The 19,883-nt window shown below is 36.6% G+C and overlaps 5 protein-coding genes across 5 annotated transcripts; 4 read left to right on the top strand and 1 right to left on the bottom strand.

The window, feature by feature from the left end:
- The first annotated feature begins 1,132 nt into the window (after window positions 1-1,132).
- LOC135429848 (23 kDa integral membrane protein-like) lies at window positions 1,133-2,199 on the top strand. The gene is made up of 4 exons (XM_064684327.1): window positions 1,133-1,288; window positions 1,393-1,584; window positions 1,643-1,807; window positions 1,872-2,199. The coding sequence occupies exons 1-4, from the start codon at window positions 1,229-1,231 to the stop codon at window positions 2,121-2,123; spliced, it is 669 nt and encodes a 222-aa protein (XP_064540397.1). The 5' UTR covers window positions 1,133-1,228; the 3' UTR covers window positions 2,124-2,199.
- Window positions 2,200-3,879: 1,680 nt separating this feature from the next.
- On the top strand, window positions 3,880-5,891 carry Tsp42Ec (Tetraspanin 42Ec). Its single transcript, XM_064684326.1, has 3 exons — window positions 3,880-4,059; window positions 5,108-5,299; window positions 5,365-5,891. The coding sequence occupies exons 1-3, from the start codon at window positions 4,000-4,002 to the stop codon at window positions 5,806-5,808; spliced, it is 696 nt and encodes a 231-aa protein (XP_064540396.1). The 5' UTR covers window positions 3,880-3,999; the 3' UTR covers window positions 5,809-5,891.
- A 1,000-nt stretch (window positions 5,892-6,891) lies between these two features.
- Tsp42Ed (Tetraspanin 42Ed) lies at window positions 6,892-8,685 on the top strand. Its single transcript, XM_064684329.1, has 5 exons — window positions 6,892-7,042; window positions 7,494-7,685; window positions 7,752-7,913; window positions 7,974-8,171; window positions 8,247-8,685. The coding sequence occupies exons 1-5, from the start codon at window positions 6,983-6,985 to the stop codon at window positions 8,316-8,318; spliced, it is 684 nt and encodes a 227-aa protein (XP_064540399.1). The 5' UTR covers window positions 6,892-6,982; the 3' UTR covers window positions 8,319-8,685.
- Window positions 8,686-8,732: 47 nt separating this feature from the next.
- On the bottom strand, window positions 8,733-9,900 carry LOC135429808 (speckle-type POZ protein-like). The gene is made up of 2 exons (XM_064684279.1): window positions 9,318-9,900; window positions 8,733-9,251 (listed from the first exon to the last, which is right to left on the bottom strand). The coding sequence occupies exons 1-2, from the start codon at window positions 9,898-9,900 to the stop codon at window positions 8,869-8,871; spliced, it is 966 nt and encodes a 321-aa protein (XP_064540349.1). The 3' UTR covers window positions 8,733-8,868.
- A 297-nt stretch (window positions 9,901-10,197) lies between these two features.
- Window positions 10,198-19,844, top strand: Tsp42Ee (Tetraspanin 42Ee). The gene is made up of 5 exons (XM_064684316.1): window positions 10,198-10,339; window positions 11,822-11,901; window positions 18,453-18,815; window positions 18,880-19,077; window positions 19,148-19,844. Exons 2-5 carry the CDS (start codon window positions 11,842-11,844, stop codon window positions 19,217-19,219), a joined length of 693 nt encoding a protein of 230 aa, XP_064540386.1. The 5' UTR covers window positions 10,198-10,339; window positions 11,822-11,841; the 3' UTR covers window positions 19,220-19,844.
- Window positions 19,845-19,883: the final 39 nt, after the last annotated feature.

The raw sequence follows: 19,883 nt of genomic DNA, 5'->3' as shown, positions 1-19,883 counted from the left end.
CTATTCTAAAAGCTACATGTTAAGTTTGGTGATTTAAGCTCTTATTATTTACCAGAATTGCTTAAAAAAACAGGATTTCGATATCGATTTTTATCGATTACTTGTAAACGGGGCAGGTTATCGAGTATCGGAAACAAACTCGATCTGCGCGGGGACTAGGAGGACCTACAGCTAAAATTTCAAGTCTCTAGCTTTTATAGGTTCTGAGATCCTTGCGTTCATACATGCGGACGGACAGACGGATAGACGGACGGACGGACGCACGGACGGACGGACATGGCTAGATCGACTCGGCTGTTGATGCTGATCAAGAATATATATACTTTATGTGGTCGGAGATGCTTCCTTCTGCCTGTTACATACATTTGCACAAATACATTATAAAAATATTAGACAAATTGAACTAAAATCTTTGAAAAGTTTTAGTTACCAGGTCTATTTTTATGCATATTTTTTATTTCTTCCTTTTTTAATTGTGGGTCGTTTCTTTTAAATTCAATATAATTGATTTAATTTCATGCCTAGTAGCGCTAACTGACAATAAAGTAATTAAATAGGCTTAATGTTGCGTATTGAAACCCTCTTTGACCAAAATCGATCAACATTTTGATTAACATTTCAAGCTGGTTATCAATAAATCGAAATGTTGGGGGACTCCCGAAGCGTTGGTTTTTTTTGTGCACTCGATAAGACGATTTTGACTCATGTACAAGATTGCTTAATTAGCTAAACCAATAAATATATACCACATAATGTTCAGACCAAGATCTCGATGAGTCAGCAACAGCCTCAAAAGGTTTAACAATGGGACAACCTGAAGAATAGCACACAAAGTTCTCAAAGATAAATAGAGAATGTTTATGACTCAGGCTAGATGAACTTCTATTTGTCCGTATTCGACTGGGTAATAATAATAATAATAATATAGGGTAATAATATAATATACAGTTGACAGTATCATCCGCAAGCGGCGCATTCCGTTTTTGGGTACAATCCGATAAGGGTCCATTGATAAGCTACCCCAAGTCCGCCGCGAATGGTTTTTTTTTGTTGTTGTTGCCACAGATAACTGTGAAGATAAGCCGGTTAGAGTTGGGTCGACAATTTTTCATTATTTAGGCCCAGATCGTGGCTGTGGTATTTAATTTAGACGCGAGCTGTCGCAACGAACGGACTTAATTTGGAATCGATCGAAAATCAACGGAAACGAAATAACGAAACTAACAAAATGAATTGCCTATCCAAGATGTTCAAGTACTTGCTGTACTTACTCAATCTCGTCTTTTTGGTAAGTGGACAATATGGACAATACCATTTCCGGAACGGATCTGATTAGCAGCTCCTCCCTCTCCTCCTCCTCCTCTGATCTAATTGGATTTGACTTATTTGCAGGCTGGTGGCATTTTGCTCATCGTGGTCGGCTCCATCATCCTGTCCAGCTTGGGCTCATTGGGTTCCTTTAGTGACACATTTAATGCCCGTACCATACCCATTTGCATCATTGTCATTGGATGTGTCATATTTGTGATCTCCTTCTTTGGCTGCTGCGGCACAATACGCGAAAATGCCTGCTGCACGACAATCGTAAGTGGAACTCGTGATACTCTCTCTTTGAAACTTATCTAACTTGCTCGCTTTGTAGTATGCCATATTTATGTTCATACTGTTTGGTCTGCAATTGGCGCTTTCCATCTGGATCTTCGTGCAGAACGATTATTTCGTGGGCAAAATGGGCGAACTGGTGGATGCCGCCGGCAAACAAAATGATGCCGCCAATGGCTATCCCATGGATGCATTGCAGATATCCGTAAGTATTCATTATACCACTATTATCTTGGATGAATGTGAGACTAACGATTCGTTTGATTTAGTTCAAATGTTGCGGCGTAAATAGCTTTACGGATTATACGGTTGTGCCCTCCTCCTGCTGTGGCTATACGGATCGCAGCAGGCAATGCGATGCGGCAATTTATTCCGTGCGTGCTGGCTGCCGTGGCACGTTCACCGATTTCTGGAAATCCTATACGGATCTCATTAGCTGGAGCAGCTTGATTGTGGCCCTCTTCGAGCTGGGCATCTTTGTGATAGCCTGCTGCTTGGCCAACGCGATGAGGAAGCGTTAAGCTTTAACATCTAGTCTATATTTTACATCCCACATCCGCTCATCACAGTCATAAATAAACAAATTAGCTTTAGATACTTACAATGTGAATTTATTGTGGGCTGTCGATTTTATGATCTATCACATATGCATGCATATGTGTGTGTAAATGGCAAAATATCTTATCGTTTCGTAGATAATTTTGCCAAAATAAATTAATAAGAGGGCTATGACCATCAGTTCGTCGCCTTTTCGCCTCTAGGAACGCGTTGATAGTATATACATATTACTCATAGTTCAGTTGTTGATTACCATATCCCCCAGATGTGATAGAGCCTTGCACTTTGGTATATATGCACTACTTTATACCATATTTAAGCCCTGAAAATTTCATTAAGATCGGACTCCAAACACCGAAGTTACTCAAGTCAGTTTTGTCAGGGTGTGGGGCTTAGAGATGAAGAAGCACACACGTGTGTGCTTGAAGGATTTTAAATTTCCCACCCCCATAACTCGGTCAAATATAGACATAGGTCGAAATTTCCCACCCCCATAACTCGGTCAAAACTCAACCGATTTTCATAAGGTTTGGCTTTTTCTTAATGAGTTGGCCTCCAAATCAATTTGGCATCCAAGTCTGACAACATTATTTTTGGTCCAAATTCATGTGAAAATGGTACTTTCAAATATCCTATATAGACATAGATCCAAATTTCCCACCCCCATAACTCGGTCAAAACTCAACCGATTTTCATAAGGTTTGGCTTTTTCTTAATGGTTTGGCCTCCAAATCAATTTGGCATCCAAGTTTGACAACATTATTTTTGGTCCAAAATCAAGTAAAAACGGAACCCTCAAATATCCTATATAGAAATAGATCCAAATTTCCCACCCCCATAACTCGGTCAAAACTCAACCGATTTTCATAAGGTTTGGCTTTTTCTTAATGGTTTGGCCTCCAAATCAATTTGGCATCCAAATCTGACAACATTATTTTTGGTCCAAACCCAAGTAAATAGGGTACCCTCAAATATCCTATATAGACATAGATCCAAATTTCCCACCCCCATAACTCGGTCAAAACTCAACTGATTTTCATAAGGTTTGGCTTTTTCTTAATGATTTGGCCTCCAAATCAATTTGGCATCCAAATCTGACAACATTATTTTTGGTCCAAACCCAAGTAAATAGGGTACCCTCAAATATCCTATATAAAGATTTCCCACTCCCGTAACTCGGTCAAAACTCAACCGATTTTCACGAGGTTTGGGGTTTTGTGCATGGTTTAGCCTCTAGATCAATTTGACGTATAAATATGGCAGCATTATTTTTGGTCCAAAATCAAGTAGAAATGGTACCCTCAAATATCCTATATAGACATATGTCAAAATTTTCCAACCCCATAACTCGTTTAGAATACAACTTTTAGCAAAGTTCGCAGAACTCATTATCAGTTGGACTCTTGTGTATAAATAGTTTATTTGTGAAATTGATATAGTCGCAAGGCTCTCGGTGCGTATTAGGTCATAACAACTTGTAGCTGATTCATGGCTTATCAATGAATCAATTCTGGCCATAACATGTACCCAAAATATTTACTTTTTGGCTATTTCCCGTGGTTATTTTTTTCTTTTTGCGAAGACCTAGAGCAACGATTGCGTAGATTCGTGTTATCACTGAATGTGCTCGGCTGGCTGATAAGATACACAAATGGGAGTCTATCTAGATATGACAACGACTCGGTTAGTTTATAACGGCCGGAACAGCTTGAGGACAGTCGAATCGAACGACAGTAATCGACGCGTACACAAAGCGCGATAAAATATCAAAACTAATAAAATTTGCCAAAAAAATTTTGAATTTAACTATAGTGAACGATCCTTGGAAACGGCTTCAAAATGGGCTGCATATCGGGAATACTTAATATCCTTATTTACATCATAAATGTTGTGTTTTTGGTGAGTTAAACGGAGTCAAGTGAACTGTGTCAGATAATTCAACTAAATATCACAAAGTGCCTAATATAATATTTAAAAAATAAAAACACTTTTTCAAATAAAACATATCTTTTAAAGATAATCTTTCACTATTTAAATGCTGCTTATTAAAATTTTACTTATTCGACTTATTAAGAATTATATATAATCCGAAAGAATTGCATACGACAATCAAATAGTTTGTGCTTTAATTATCAAAAACATATATCTTTAATCTTAAATGGCGCGAATTCATTTTAATTAAGAACGTATTTCTTTGGTATTTCGCAGTTCACAATGTTCAAATATATGCATCTGATATATATCTATATATATGTATATGTATATTTATAGACAATTGTTGCTCATGCGATCGGGCTCATAGGATTATTATTTGCAATTTTCTATACTATATAGCAAGCTTTATCAGAAATTATCATTGTCAGCGCCTGAGTCACTTGAATGTACACTGATTGCATTGGTACTCTCATTAAGATAAAAGTTGAGTGACATACACAAGTATTTGTGGCGTTATCAATGATGGATTATGTCTGCTTTGTAATAATGATAACGATAAAGGAGGCATTAATCATACTGTAACATTGTTTTTTTCATATCTGTTCGATATTAACAAGTCGACTATATCACATTATTTCATATAGAAATACGAATTTCTCTTTTTGAACATCAAAATGAAAAAATGTGTTAAAATAAGCAAAGATAAAGTTTCTTTGATGGCAAATAACACAATTTTGAGCCAAATATGAAAGCTTCTTAGGCCTACTAGAATCCATGAGAATTGCGTAGAAGGGCATACATTTTTTTATTTAATATATTAAAATAAGCAAAGATAAAGTTTCTTAGATGACAAATAACACAATTTTATGCAGAAGTCGGCCTCTGAGGCTTACTAGAATCCATGAGAATTGCATAGAAGGGCATATATTTTTATATTTAAATAAGCGACTGCAAGCAACTAAGATATTCTCCATAAATCATATTATAATGAATTTAAACTATATTCGAATAGGTTGTGGGCATATTGCTGATTGTGTTGGGCTCCATAATGCTGTCCAACTTTAGCCGCCTAACCGAGCTGGAGCAGCTGAGCAGCGCCAATACCATACCCGTCTGTGTGACCGTACTGGGCGTCCTGATATTCCTGGTCTCCTTCTTCGGCTGCTGCGGTATCTGGCGCCAGAGCGCCTGCCTCACAAGCACGGTGGGTTTTTTCCGGTCTCCAATACAAGCTCATATTTGATTGATTTTAGTTTTTAATATTTTTAGTATGCTACCCTGATGTTTTTACTTTTCGTGCTGCAACTGGTGCTCACCTGCTGGATCGCTGTAAATGGGCAAGAATTTTTGCAGGACATGAGCAAGCTGGTGACCACAATTTGGAATGATAACAACGCGACGAATGGCTATCCAATGGGCGCATTGGAGCTAACTTTCAACTGCTGCGGCAACCGGGGCTACGAGGACTATAACGGCAATGTGCCCGGCACCTGTTGCGGCTACTCGAACCGCCAGCAGAGCTGCCCGGCTAGCATTTACGAGACCCGCCAGGGCTGCAATCAGAAATTCTACGATTTCTGGAGCGACAACAACGACATTGTCCTGTGGTCCGGACTGGGCATATGCATATACGAGCTGATTGTCTTCATCGTTGCCGGCATGCTGGCCAATTGCATGCGTAAAGCGAATGCGGGCAGACAAGTCTACGGTTAAGTTAATTCATAGTTAAGAAATCTGTACGTCTTACTGAAAATCAGAAATAAAACCTTTCGCTGGAGTGTTTCTATAAGTTAAAACGGCACAAAACACAGATTTTCTCTGTAGCTAAGTTGTGTAATTATCATATAATAAAATATATATAGATTATTAATGACTATTTTTCGGAGTTTGGAATGGGTTCTAAGAATATGAGTGTAAGTATTGCTCGTTTTTATCTACTACTCGAGTATCTATAGAGATCAATGGGCGTATATAGTCATAAAGGCAGGTGGACAACGGATCGAAGCTAGATTTGATCTAAAATTTGTGAGCTCTATATCCATCCCTCTCAATACTTTTGTCTGCATAAGTATTTGGTATTTAGTATTTTTTCCATGTGACGCCCAAAAGTATGATCTATAATATGTGAGCTCTATATCTATATATTCCTGTCAATGCTTTTTTCTACATAAGTATTTGGTATTTAGTATTTTTTTCTATGCGACGCCCGAAAATATGACCTATAATATGTGAGCTTTATATTCCTCCCTGTCAATGCTTTTTTCTACATAAGTATTAAGTATTTTCTCCTAAGTGCCGCCCAAAAGTATGATCTATAATATGTGAGCTCTATATTCCTCCCTCTCAATGCTTTTGTCTACATAAGTATTTGGTATTTAGTATTTTTTTTTATGCGACGCCCGAAAGTATGATCTACAATATGTGAGCTCTATATCTCTATATCCATCTCAATGCTTTTGTCTACATAAGTATTAAGTATTTTTTCCATGTGCCGCCCGAAAATATGATCTACAATATGTGAGCTCTATATTCCTCCCTGTCAATACTTTTTTCTACATAAGTATTTAGTATTTTCTCCTAAGTGCCGCCCTTTAGTATGATCTATAATATGTGAGCTTTATATCTCTATATCCCTTTCAATACTTTTGCATACATATGTATTTAGTATTTAGTATTTTTTCCATGTGACGCCCAAAAGTATGCAAAGCTTTTTAATACTCGCGCTCTGTTTGAAAAAGCTTACCCGCATTTGAAGATAACAAAAAAACTCTGCTTTAGAACATTTTGCAATTGTTGGAATAATGAATGCTCAGTGAGTGTTCGAAACCGAAACTGTTCAGATCGTAGTTATAGCTACTCGCGAGTAATACGAAATAAGTTATTGAATATGGATTGCGGTGGGGTTTTAGTTAAATATGTGCTCTTCGTATTTAATATATTATTTGTGGTAAGTTTTTGCACTCTCCCTCGAGAGGGGAATCGATACAATTTCACTTGAAATGAATAAAATCCACTCATACAATCGGCTGGCTATCTTATCTCAAGGAATAAGTAAAAAATAAACTCATGATGTTCGAAAACGAAAAAAAAAAGAAAAGAAGGCTCTTACGTGCGCGAATTATATCTGCCTTATCTTATCTTGTGTGGAGAAAAATGTGAACTCATACCGAGAAATGGCTAGGAATGTCGTGATTTTCACACATTACATGCCAATGCTGACCGTAATTATAGTAAATGAGCTGCAGCAGATGTTTTGAAACAATCGACAATTGAGCGATAACAGGGAATGAGTAATACTTGTTGTTATGACTAGACCGCAGCTATTTTCGAATTCAGGCCTAGCAGAAATACTCCAATGAAATATTTGCTTACTTTTTGTTGTTCTTGCTCTGCTTTAGATATGCGGCATTTTGCTGATCATATTCGGTTCTCTTATGGTCTCGGAAATCAAGGACTTTTCGAGCGTTGACCAAACCTTTACCGCAAATAGTGTCGCTATAATAATACTTATCTTGGGATGTGTCATCTTTCTGGTCTCATTTCTCGGCTGCTGCGGTGCCATTCGCGAGAACGCCTGCGGATTAACAACCGTAAGTTGATCTGAGAATTATAGCGAATATAAGAATATTAATGGTATAGATTTTGCATCATTTTAGTACTCGATCATCATGTTGGGTTTGTTCTTTTGCCAAATCGCCCTGATCATCTATGTGTGGATAAATCATGTGCAAATACGTGAATCTCTGGATAAAGTTGTGCAAACAATTTGGGAACAGCGAAAAACCGACGGCCTCTTAATGGATACTCTGCAGAAATCTGTAAGAATTACAGCGATTACTATAGAATAATATTCCGAAATGACATCGTACAAATTCCAGTTGAAATGCTGTGGCCTGCACAAGTTTTCCGATTACGGCGTTACCTATCCGGCCTCCTGCTGTGACACGCCCACAAATGGCACCTGTAGCTTGACGTCCGTCATGTTTAAGCCGGGCTGTAAGTCTGCCGTCGACTCTCTATGGGACACAAATGCCAATATTATCAAATATGCTGGCTTGGGCGTAACTGCAGTTGAGGTAACTTATGAGCTTTTTTTTTTTTGTAAACAAAAATCGTTCTGGTTCTAAAGTGCAAAATTACTCTACTTACAGTTGGTCGCCTTCATATTTGCCTGCTGTTTGGCGAATCAGACCCGCAACAATCAGAGACGGCAAAATTTTTAATCTTTTAACTAGACGCTAACCCTGCAATGACGAAATGTATCTCCTTATTATAACGCTCTTGTAGACGATATTATAATTTTGTCATGAATTATGTAATGCATAAAAGTATACACATCCGACCCTATAGAGTATATGTGTTCTTAGTGAGCTCTATGGGAAGAGTCGGTCGAATAATGAGTATTTGTATTGCACTTCAATATACTTACATATCTGCAAAGCCATAAGGCTAATGTCTACAAGGGTATTAACTCTTCGGTGTGCCGAAGATAGTCGTACTTTCTCGTTATTATATCACTATTAAATACAAATCGTGTATTTATAAATAAAAGCTGCAAATGCGGTAAGGGTAATCTATGCCCAACAGTTATCATAAGTGTTTTATCTTATTTTAAAAATATTCTAAAAATAGGGAAATTAATCGTGATTAGTTTTATTTATGTGTGATATTTGGTTAATGCTTCATGGTATATAAATGCTGTTTTTCATTAAGTCATAAGTTTTGGTTTTTTCACGTTAATTCATAACAAATTTCTTCTCAATAAACGAGGTATTATGTTTTTATATTAAGTAACTGCTTCCATTCCGGTGTCTCCCAAACGACGTCAATATTTTTTTTAATGAACTCAACTGCACGTGATTTAAGATACTCCATATTATAAAGATCGGCCAATTTAAGTAATTTGGCTGCATTTTCAGCTGACAAACTTGATAGCAAGAAGTCGGCGCACATTGCTTTAAGCCTATCGAGACAATACTTGTCAGCTGCGGCTAACAGCTCCTCAATTATGTCAGCCATGTTAGGCTTTTGATCCGTGTAGATGAATCGTAGCATTTCCCTGATAACATTATAATTGAAATCGGGTATTGTGATACAGCCCAACTCATTCTCCTTCGATGGATGCTTGAACATGGCCATGAAAACCGGGCTGCGAGCTGCATATATAAAGAGTTTGTATATAGAGTATTATAAGGCTGGATCGGTGCTCCATTAATTCTCACCTGAAAGTATGAGCCTATGAGCTTTTATTTTCTGTCCATCGCCCGTCACGATTGTCACATCGCTTAATGTCTCCTCTTCAAGAAGAGCGCCTAAATCATCAGCTAATTTAGATTCTAGAACCGGAATCGAAGATTTAAATATAATTATCTCACACGCTATGGTTAACTTGTCTCCTTCCAACAGAATTTCACTGTTATCTGATAGTTTATTATATTTTATCAAATCAAATTTTGCACTTTCGGGCAAAGTCAGAATTTTGAATGATTTGCTTTTCTCTTTGTCTGCTGGTATCCATACGCAGACCTTGCATTTAAATCGCTCCTTTCCCGAACACTTTGGTACGAAATGAACACTTAAATCATAAGAGTGCTTAGGAGTTTCTAATTCTAATTTAAACTCGATTTCATTAGTAAGGGTTTCATGGGGTGAATATGTTATTTGTTCTTCGCTGTAGGCTTGATAGTTTTCGATGGTCCACAAATAACTGTACGTAACAGTGTTATGGTCCGATTGGCAAGTGTCTACAAACACAATATCCGAATATGAAATATGAAAAGGAATTCTAGGGCTCCTTGGCTGCATTTGACTGCACGATTTTTGTCTGCGGCTTCTCAAATTCTTGTCGCAAATAAGACAGGGCTATTATTTCACCACGATCGAATGGGACCACATCCGTCATTCTCAGATATGCCAAATAATATTTTTTGGTATTTAGGTATTTGTACTAGGCATTTATTTTGAAAATGAATGTATATGATTAATTTTATATTATTTTTATATGAAAGCATTATTTTTTTTAAATATCTCTACTTGGTTTTTTCGAATCAGTTAAAAACACCAGAATTTAAATATGCACAGCAGATTTTTATAGTTACCGCAGTTTGGTCACACTGTAAACCAGTTTTGCGTCGTTGCGTTTGTGTTTGTCAAGTCAAATCAAAAACAGTTTTTCGCCGAGTCGGACGTGCCGTGCGCGTGTTACTTGAATAAAAAAATAATATAAAATAAAAAATCAGAAAAGGTAATGTTATTAAGTATTAAATGCCAATGTGCAGTTAAGCGAATAAGTGAATGCGCTGTGTACATATACATATGTACATAGGTATTTGCTGATTTGCTTCTGTTTCATTTGCTTTGTGCTGCGCTGCCCGAGATGCTGCAGCGGCAGCTGCTCGAAAAAAGATGCATGTGAAAGTGGTTGAAAACGGAAAGTGCGAAAGCACATTCAAAATAAAGACGACGCACTTAAAAACTCAGCTACTTAGTGAAGATAAATATGTATATGAAAGATGAAAATTAAATGATAATGTATGGTAATTGTTATTGTTACTGCTGCTTCATTATCCGTGTGAGCGAGTGCAGTGAACTTTTCTTCTTGGTTTTTCCTGTCAATACATGTTCTTGATACATTTGCTATCCATTATTGAAACTGTTGTTGTTGTTGTTGTTGTGGGTTGCTAAGACAACCCATAAAATTGACGAAGAATGGGAATTACGGCGTAAACATGTTTCAAGGCGCAATAATTTTAACTTGAATATTTAATTAGCAAGCATTGTTTTTAATTGCTGCTAACCATGACGCAATTATAAATTATTATTATAAGAATAAAGCACCGAAACACGAGTTCAAATGTCTGATTAAGAAAAAATTAAATCGGCTTGCTAACACGTTTGCCTTTATTGTTCATACAAATTTGTTTTTTTGCGATGGCCGAACCGGTTTTAGGGGCTTAATATGAACCTGAAATGTGTGACCAGTAACGAAAAATAAAGTTAAGAAGAAGAACGCCTGTAACAAATTCATTTTATTAACAATTACTATCGTATACATATCGCAATTGCCATCGCAGTGTGGCCAATTCAGCAATTTTGTAGCTAGATTTTGGCTATTTTCAGAGGTAGTCTGCCAGAAACTGTTGAAATTGGCAGGCATCTGTAATTTTGGCTTTAATTTAGCTATTTTTAGCTATTTTAAACATTGGTTTCAGCTGTATATTAGCTTGGAATTAATTATATAAATAGGCAGAAATATAAAACAAAATAGCTGAGTATGGTAAAGATTGCTGGATTAAGAACATATATGGAATCGAAAAAGTCAATTTCTATGCGTTAGGCATTTTGTGGGAAGCCTATAATAATAATACCCCCAAGGGGTATACCAAAAAGGGGGGAAAGCACAACTAATACGATATCAGGATATCGTTTTCTGCAAGCCAAATCAAATAAAATTGTGCTATAAAAAAAGCAATAAATAAATACAAAACAAGTTTATATTTGTAGCTCAACTTTCCATTAAATAAACACTCGACTGCATAAAATTAATTAACCGTATCGCATACAAATACAAATCATTTTAATCGTATGCATATTGCGTAATGGCATCCATTTTCGATATGCATTTGAATAATTTGAACTTGTTGTTTGCCGGCAAAAAACGTCAAAGTTAATTTGAATGTTTAAACAAATAACAACTACTAAATCACTTTCCTTTCATGCATTCCAGGAAGCAATAACTACAACAAAATGGATTGTGGAACATCTATGGTTAAATATGTACTCTTCGTATTCAATACCATTGTGTCGGTAAGTAAATGATATAAATGATAGAGAAAATGAAATCGAAATTCCCTTGTTAAGCTTAGTTCAATGGAAATATAGATATAGATTTCATAAGAGTACTTGCCAATTGCCATTTATTCGATTCGTAGAATCGCAAGTGTTTTGAACTGTGAATCCCAGGCGAATGGCCCTGGAAGTTGATCAAGACAAAGTATAATGGATTTATGGCAATGTAAACCTCTCCAAAGTTTAGGCTATGCAGCCATATCTCTATGCTCATTTCTAGATAGGCAAAAGGATCGATCTCAGGAACTTTGTACAGCGTATCTTCTATTCGAGCACTCTTGTTTTTTATTTCGTTTCATGTCAGCCTCGTTTTTGGCATGGCTTGTTTTGTGGCTATGACATCATCGTTTTTATATAATATATACGTAATTATGTGTGTGTATTCAGCTTCCCAGCAGAGGCGCAAACGCACACGCATACTTTTGTATCTGAATCTGTATCTGTAGCCATATCTGAATGTGGCGAGTTGAGCTGCTGCTGCTGCTGCTGCTGCTGCTGTTCGGAAATGTAGGCATAGCTTAATCAATTTCAGTTTTTATGAGAATTTCTTGGCTTTTGCTTTGTTTGCTTATTTTCGTAAGCTACTATATGGCAGCAGAGCCGCAGATTTGTTTAGATCTTGAGCTTGTATATTTTTTTTAAAGTCCAGCGTTTAATTTAATTTGCCCAGAATTCGACGGCGCATGATGTCATATGTTTATTCTCAAATGAATCAGTTTCCAGGCAATGCAACGCTGTCTCATCAGCTTTCTGATAAGATGAACTACACAACCACACACATTCAATAATTGTCAGCAATAACAGGGGCAACTGACGTGCTTCTTCGATCAGCAGATGCATGAGTCAACTACACCAGAGCCTTGTTATTTGCCGGAGACCTTATACAAAAGTATCTAGCTACGCATTTGAAATACTAATATGTATGGCAAATATTTGTGCGCATACAAATGGTAATAAAAACACACCCTAAAACCAAATAATCGTTCAACTGAAATATAGTTATGCATAATGTAAATATATATGTATATACATCAAGTATTAACCAGATCTTCGAACGTGTTCGCAGCGTATCGGCTGAAATGCTGAATAATACCAAATGTCTGAAAGGCGAATGCATTTTCTGAATTCTCCGATGCGCTTTCTAAAAATATATATTTCAGAAATTGCAAAACAACAAACGTTTTCTATTCTATTTCGAAATATTATATCACAATAGATAACTATTGTGAAAAACCCGGCTTGCTAGACCTCACGGCTTGGCCAGTGCGTTGATCATCAATCAGTCAGTCAGTCCGTCAGTCAGTCAATCACCGCAAATATATGTATGTGGATATTCGCACGTATATTTCTGTTAGCAATTTTGAAAGCTCGCTAAATTGACGCCCCTGTGAATCAGAAAAAAAAAACCAGAAAAAAAAAGAAACATGAATACGTCGACAAGCTCAACAAGTTAATAAATAAATAAGTCAGCAAGAAAAAAATTTTAAAAACTTGTTGCATTGCCCAGCAACTGGTGGAAAGAACAAGCACACGTTATTTACATAGTTCACATTTACACGTGCAGCACAGCAACTCGGCTCAGGTATACATAAAATACAAATATATATAAACACACACAGATACACATCTGAATCAGACGACGTGTTTGTGTGCAAGTGTGTGTGTATCTGTGTGTGCGTTAGTGTGTGTGTGTGTGTGTACATAACACACTTGACAGTTAAGGCAAGCAAATTAACAGGCCACAGCAAAAAGCCGCCTTTGAGCGTCGCTCGGCCAGACAAAGAAAAAAGAGCAGCAAAAAAAATAAAAAATAAAATCAAGCTCAGTTAGCTTTGTTTAAGCCGAAGTTTTGATACACTTGTCTGACAAAGTTGCCTTAAAATTAATATTAATATTAATATTAAAGCTATACTTCCTTTATAAAAAAATTGGAAAACAGGAAAATTTCTTTTAAATCCCCCAATAAATTTGTTAAATGTTATAGAACTCAGTTCGCGTAGCTCTAAAATTGCAGGCAGCTGCAAATAAGTTGAGAGCTAAGTTCAAATAGCTACAGATACATTTATCAATAAATGTAATGACATTTCTGACATTTGTGACCTCAATTAATGCGTTACACATTTCCTGACAAAGTGACAATACCCTTTATTAGAGTATGAACAACAAAAAACAACGCAACGCTCGAGAAAGCAACAAAACATTGTGCAATTCGCTTGGTTAAATACAAAAGGGAAACAACAGATACAGATACAGATACAGGTACATGTGTATGTGTATGTACACACACACACACACACACTCACACACACGCACAGTCAATGTCTATATGTTGGCGTGTATTTTACCCCGATTCATGCAATCATTGGAGTTTTTATTTTATTTTTTTGTATTTTCGACACGTCTGACTTTTGAGAATCAAATGCGAGTTAGAATTTTAGCTGCAGTCAGCTAATGACAAACTCGACTTGGTTTTGGATGTACTGTATATACATATATGTCAGATGGTTTCAGATGTTCTATATATACATATCAGATGGGTTTAGATGTAGTATGTATACATATATGTCAGATATGTCATGTTTTCTTGTTTATGCGGGCTTTGTATAGTTGTATAGTCAAACATCTAAAAATCATTAAATATTAAAGCATTAAAATCTGAAATTATTAAAGTAAATAAAAACTGTTCTATGCTTTGTATTAAACAGGTAGATAGATGGACATAAAGAAATATAAATAGATAGATAGAGTGATGGATCTATAGATAGATCGGATATGTACATAAATAGATGGATACGTAGATAGATATATGATAAATAGACGGATAGACATATATATATATATATATATATACAGGTAGGTAGGTAGATGATACATATATATGTAGATAGCTGGATGATTTATAGATAGTTATACAGATGATATAAAGATAGATAGATATAAAGATAGATAGATGGGATCTATATAAATAGATAGATATATAGATAGATAGATATATAGATAGATACATAGATAGATGATATATACATAGATAGATAGATAGTATATAGATAGATAAATGATTTAAAGATAGATAGATGATATATATGTAGATAGATAGATGATATATCGAATGATGATAGATAGAAAGATGATATATAGATAGATGGATATATATATAAAGATATATAGACAGATAGATATATATTTATATAAATAGATGGATATATATATATAGATAGATGGATATGAATATAGATGGATATATATATATATAGATATATAGATAGATGGATATATATATATATTGATATATATAATATAAAGATAATATGATACAAAGCATAGAGTTGTTTTTTTACCTCCGATAATCTAAGACTTTTTGCTTTATTGATTTAATTATAGGGCAAAAACGGTCATTAAAATTGCTTCGTAAATCCAATGCAACTGCATTAAAAAGGCAATGAATAATTATATAGACTGCCTGACAAAAGTGAAAAGAACAAATGAATGCCAATGTTTTATAATATTATCTTTAACTAATGCAGCAGTAATGCAGCTAGTAATAGTTTAAACATTGAGTTAATTAGCCAGCGCAAATTACACTGAATTTATATATAAATAACTTTTTTCTGAATCCAGTTTGCAATACTTAATGCTTAACTAAACGTATAATAAACATATATAAGTAGAATTGTTGTAAATGTAGCTTTGCTCAAAAAGGCAGCTTCCAAGAATATTCTATTTACATTTAATATTTTCTCTGAAAAAAAAAGACAAACAGAAACAAACAAACATTGTGCATTCCTTACTCTCCCAGCCTTTGCGCAAACATTCCGACTTGGCATTTTAGAGTCAACAAATAAACTTCAACAGAAACTCGCTGTGTAATCTATTTCTCCAGCTTTTATTTTATAGCTACGTTTGCCGTTTTAGAAGTTTGTGTTGTTGTTGTTGTTGTGCTGTGTCGTGCTTTCGAACTATAAATACGTGTTGAGTGTAATTATTTTTTTCAAAATTGCGATACGCTTTCAATCAAAATGTCGCATGTTCGCATCACGCATACGTCCTGTTGCACAAGCGCTGACAGCAGCTTCTACTTGTCTACGACTTTATCTCGCTTCTCACTTGTTGTTCGCCTGTGATAACTGCCAGTTACAAGCGACAGACAGACAGACAGTCAGTCTGACTACAAATACGGCGCCGCATGGTCGGGCCGCAATTTTTGGGTGTGGTTCCTCGCGTAGAGAGAGAGAGCATTGAATTTCTTTTCTCTTTCCGCGTGCGTATTTATTTATTGCAATTGATGGGCAGCCAAATAACTTTAAATATGTGCTTCGAGGGTTGTTGTTGCACGAACTGCCCCCGGAATTAATAAAATGAGCTCAGAGTTTCATTTCATTCATGTATACCCTGTAGTCAGGCAAATGAGAGTAAGTAATATATATATAATAGAGCTGTATAATTAGCAGAAGAGGGCTAAAATGATGCCACAAATTGGTGAGAGTTAAACTCTATAAAAGTCGTATAGTTAGAGTATCCCCCAGTCGGATACAACTCTTGTTGTTTGCCCCGGGGTTGACAATAAACAAGTCCAAAATGATTCCACAAAGTGTTTGCTTTGGTGAGAGTTAAACTCTATAAAAGTCGTATAGTTAGAGTATCCCCCAGTCGGATACAATGCTTGTTGTTTGCCCCGGGGTTGACAATAAACAAGTCCAAATGGATTTCACAAAGTATTTGCTTTGGTGAGAGTTAAACTTTATAACAGTTGTATAGCTAGAGTATTCCCCAGTCGGATACAATGCTTGTTGTTTGTCCCGGGGTTGACAATAAACAGCGTATGACCCTTGTCTCTGGTGCTTCAACAAATTTGCATTTGAGTTATTTTTGGGCGACTCATGACGTCATGAGGCCACAAAAAAATTCAACTTTCAATTGGGGAAACTCTTAACGAGCAGAGATTCTTAATATACACACACAGATAATATAGATATACAGATACAGATACAGATACAGATACAGATACTTGTAATATGTTTGTGCATTCGAGGTATTCGTCATCTGGCCGAGCTATTTGCACGTGATGTTTACATTAGGCAACGCTTTTGTTTTCCCTAAAAGTGGAACAATTAACGTCTTGAATAGCCGAATGCTGTTTCTCTACCGACTATTTGGGTCAATTATGCCGCGTTTGGACTCGAGTTCTTAGCTTATGACTATGCTTCAATTCCGTTCAGAAATTGGATTAAGTCTAACGAGAGAGACGCCCACAAAGTGCCAAATAAAGCAGCCCGTCCACACGGAGACAGCGAGAAGCGAAAGTGCTTCCAGACGCAATTAGTCACACGCCATGAAAAATTCATTTCGAAATAACTTTTTATTGTTTAAACATTTGGAGGCCATCAAAATGGCATTCTCAAGTGCATTAACAAAAATGCATGAGCATTAAGGTAAAATATTCCTGATTTTTGGCGTTCTCTTAAACTCTGCTTGTGTTTTTTGGGGTACAGGGTATACGAGACTGAGAGAAAGACATGCAAACGTGTGCATGAAATGAAATCAAGTAAATTCAATTAATTGGCGAACAATTGTGGCTGCCTGCACTTGGATGCGATGCGATGCCCGGCACGGATACAATTTTGCTGAGCAAAAAGCATTTTCTGCAGGGAAGGGCAATATAAATTTCACAATTTGCATAAATGTTGACGTAAATTGGACTCTAGGGCTATATATATATACTCTGTATATTATGTGTGTATATATATAAGATGAGGCTTATCTAATCAGCGGCGCTTAGCCTTGTACCACGGTGCGTATGCTTGATGCGATTTGCTTAGCCAAACAAACTGGGCTAGCTTACGAGACGCCGCCTGCCCAAATATTAGCACTACACTAGACTATATATATATATATATATATATGTATATGTGTGTGTGTGTGTACTATTTAATTAGATCTGTTTTAATTCCGCTAGTTAGCTGGCCTGCATTACGTAAGCGGCGTTGCGCCTGTTAATTTTAATAGCCATTAGCCACGTACTTTGGCCCTATCCCTAAGGTCAGAGCTGCGTCGGGGCACCCGCAGTTGTAATTAAGAATTTGTATAATTTATCTTTGGCATGCCAAATGTCGCTCCCTCTTACTCTTACTCTTACTGCCTGGCTTTCAATTAAGCATAATTAGCGCTATGCTATTTTCAACTATCAACTGACAACTGCAGCTGCAATTGCAACCGTCGACTGTCGACTTTTTTAATGTGGCTGACTGTTCCACTTATGGCACCTACCATATAGAGTTGAACCAACTTTGCTAGCGATATCTTTTATAGCTCTTTAATGTGATTCACTCGCGACACTTGTTTGGTGTGCAACCGGATGTTTAGCAGCGGAAGCAAACCCGCAAATTTAGACATATTTTTCTTATCAACACAAATATAGAAATATAGCATATATATATAACAGATTAAGCCTTGCCCTCTCTTCAATTATGCATTATTTTACTTATTGTTTTGCTTTACTTGATCCCTTTCAGATTATTGGCATTTTGGGCATTGTCTATGGCGTGCTCATACTGCAGAGCATTGGCACCATCGAGGTCAATGGCCAGGTCGGCTTCCCACCGCAGGCGGCGCTGCCGATCATTATGATCACCCTCGGTTCGATTGTGGTGATCATATCGTTCCTGGGCTGTTGCGGCGCCATACGCGAATCTGTGTGCATGACCATGAGCTATGCCGTTTGCCTGCTGGTACTGCTCATACTCCAGTTGACAGTCGTTGTGCTGCTGTTTACCAACAAGGATAAGTTCGATAATGCCATGGGTGAGGTGATCGACAAGGTCTGGGCCAATCGCGAGACACGCGAAGGTGGTGTCTTCGATGCTATCCAGAAATCGGTATGTGCCAATTACTTGCAAAAGTCCGCTTGAGTCAACTGTTTTAACATTTGTTCCCGTTTAGCTGCACTGCTGCGGTCGCGTGGGCCCCCAGGACTATGCAACGAGCCTGCTAACCTCGGGATTGCCGTCCAGCTGCTGTGACGGCAGCTGCGTTAACCCATTGAACATTTATGGCGGTTGCCGCGAGAAGTTCGTTGATTTGATGTCCGGCAGCTCCGAGAAGGCCAAGTATGTTGGCATCGGTCTGATTGTGGTCGAGGTGAGTTCTTCTTCTCTCTTGTTAATTATCTGTGATATTTTGATTATAAACGCGTACATTTTTATTGCAGCTGGTTGGCTTCATCTTCGCCTGCTGCCTGGCCAACAACGTGCGCAACTACAAGCGCCGCAATGGCTACTAAATCGAACACAACACACAGCACATTAAAACACACACGCACACCATACACACCCACACCAACACGAACACACACACAAACACAAACATTCGCATTAACTCTTTAATATGTATTGTCGTAGAACGCACACGAACTAAAACAAATTGGAAAATGTTCGGAATATATTTGAAGTAAACCATTTGGTTGCAAAAATATTTAAGTTATTTGTTTAAAATACGAAAAAAAAAAGAAATATTTTTCAAAGCGAATAAAAATGAATACCTAGTGTAAGTCGCTTAAATGTTGTTTAACCATCGCTTTCGTATTTATTTGCTCTTTAAAAAAAAAAAACAAACGAATCCAAAGTCGTTGTACAAAGCTACAAAATAAAAAAAAAACAATAAACAAGACACTGCTAAACAGCAAATTGACACAAATACAACGAAGAGCAAATCTCAATGTTACAATTACAAAAAATTATTGTTTTCATTTTTATAAATTTATACGTACATATATACTATGTAGTGTTAAAGCCTTACGCTATACTTGTACCAGTTGGCTAAAACAAGTGTCCAAATGAACATATATATATAAATATAATTATATGTATACATTAAAAGCTGTTCATCATATTACATGTACATTTGAATCTCTTGAAGTTTTAATAACATTTGAATTAAATACGCTA

The sequence above is a fragment of the Drosophila montana genome, unplaced genomic scaffold, assembly GCF_035044405.1.
Source record: "Drosophila montana isolate Dmon_TW-CO22-7 unplaced genomic scaffold, ASM3504440v1 contig_2716_1, whole genome shotgun sequence".
Lineage (NCBI taxonomy): Eukaryota > Metazoa > Arthropoda > Insecta > Diptera > Drosophilidae > Drosophila > Drosophila montana.
The sequence above is the reverse complement of the archived record's forward strand: the minus strand, read 5'-3'. Positions and strand labels throughout refer to the sequence as shown.

What these genes read in the sequence shown, in the direction of transcription:
- LOC135429848 (XM_064684327.1), top strand. Translation starts at nt 1,229, where the DNA reads ATGAATTGCCTATCCAAGATGTTCAAGTACTTGCTGTACTTACTCAAT. An exon ending in TACTCAATCTCGTCTTTTTG is followed by an intron (nt 1,289 to 1,392) that starts GTAAGTGGACAA and finishes ACTTATTTGCAG; the next exon opens with GCTGGTGGCATTTTGCTCAT. An exon ending in ATGCCTGCTGCACGACAATC is followed by an intron (nt 1,585 to 1,642) that starts GTAAGTGGAACT and finishes CTCGCTTTGTAG; the next exon opens with TATGCCATATTTATGTTCAT.
- LOC135429808 (XM_064684279.1), bottom strand. Translation starts at nt 9,900, where the DNA reads ATGCAGCCAAGGAGCCCTAGAATTCCTTTTCATATTTCATATTCGGAT. An exon ending in TCATAGGCTCATACTTTCAG is followed by an intron (nt 9,252 to 9,317) that starts GTGAGAATTAAT and finishes TTATATATGCAG; the next exon opens with CTCGCAGCCCGGTTTTCATG.
- Tsp42Ee (XM_064684316.1), top strand. Translation starts at nt 11,842, where the DNA reads ATGGATTGTGGAACATCTATGGTTAAATATGTACTCTTCGTATTCAAT. An exon ending in TCGATGCTATCCAGAAATCG is followed by an intron (nt 18,816 to 18,879) that starts GTATGTGCCAAT and finishes GTTCCCGTTTAG; the next exon opens with CTGCACTGCTGCGGTCGCGT. An exon ending in TCGGTCTGATTGTGGTCGAG is followed by an intron (nt 19,078 to 19,147) that starts GTGAGTTCTTCT and finishes TTTTTATTGCAG; the next exon opens with CTGGTTGGCTTCATCTTCGC.
- Tsp42Ed (XM_064684329.1), top strand. Translation starts at nt 6,983, where the DNA reads ATGGATTGCGGTGGGGTTTTAGTTAAATATGTGCTCTTCGTATTTAAT. An exon ending in TGGATACTCTGCAGAAATCT is followed by an intron (nt 7,914 to 7,973) that starts GTAAGAATTACA and finishes TACAAATTCCAG; the next exon opens with TTGAAATGCTGTGGCCTGCA. An exon ending in TGGGCGTAACTGCAGTTGAG is followed by an intron (nt 8,172 to 8,246) that starts GTAACTTATGAG and finishes CTCTACTTACAG; the next exon opens with TTGGTCGCCTTCATATTTGC.
- Tsp42Ec (XM_064684326.1), top strand. Translation starts at nt 4,000, where the DNA reads ATGGGCTGCATATCGGGAATACTTAATATCCTTATTTACATCATAAAT. An exon ending in TCATAAATGTTGTGTTTTTG is followed by an intron (nt 4,060 to 5,107) that starts GTGAGTTAAACG and finishes ATATTCGAATAG; the next exon opens with GTTGTGGGCATATTGCTGAT. An exon ending in GCGCCTGCCTCACAAGCACG is followed by an intron (nt 5,300 to 5,364) that starts GTGGGTTTTTTC and finishes TAATATTTTTAG; the next exon opens with TATGCTACCCTGATGTTTTT.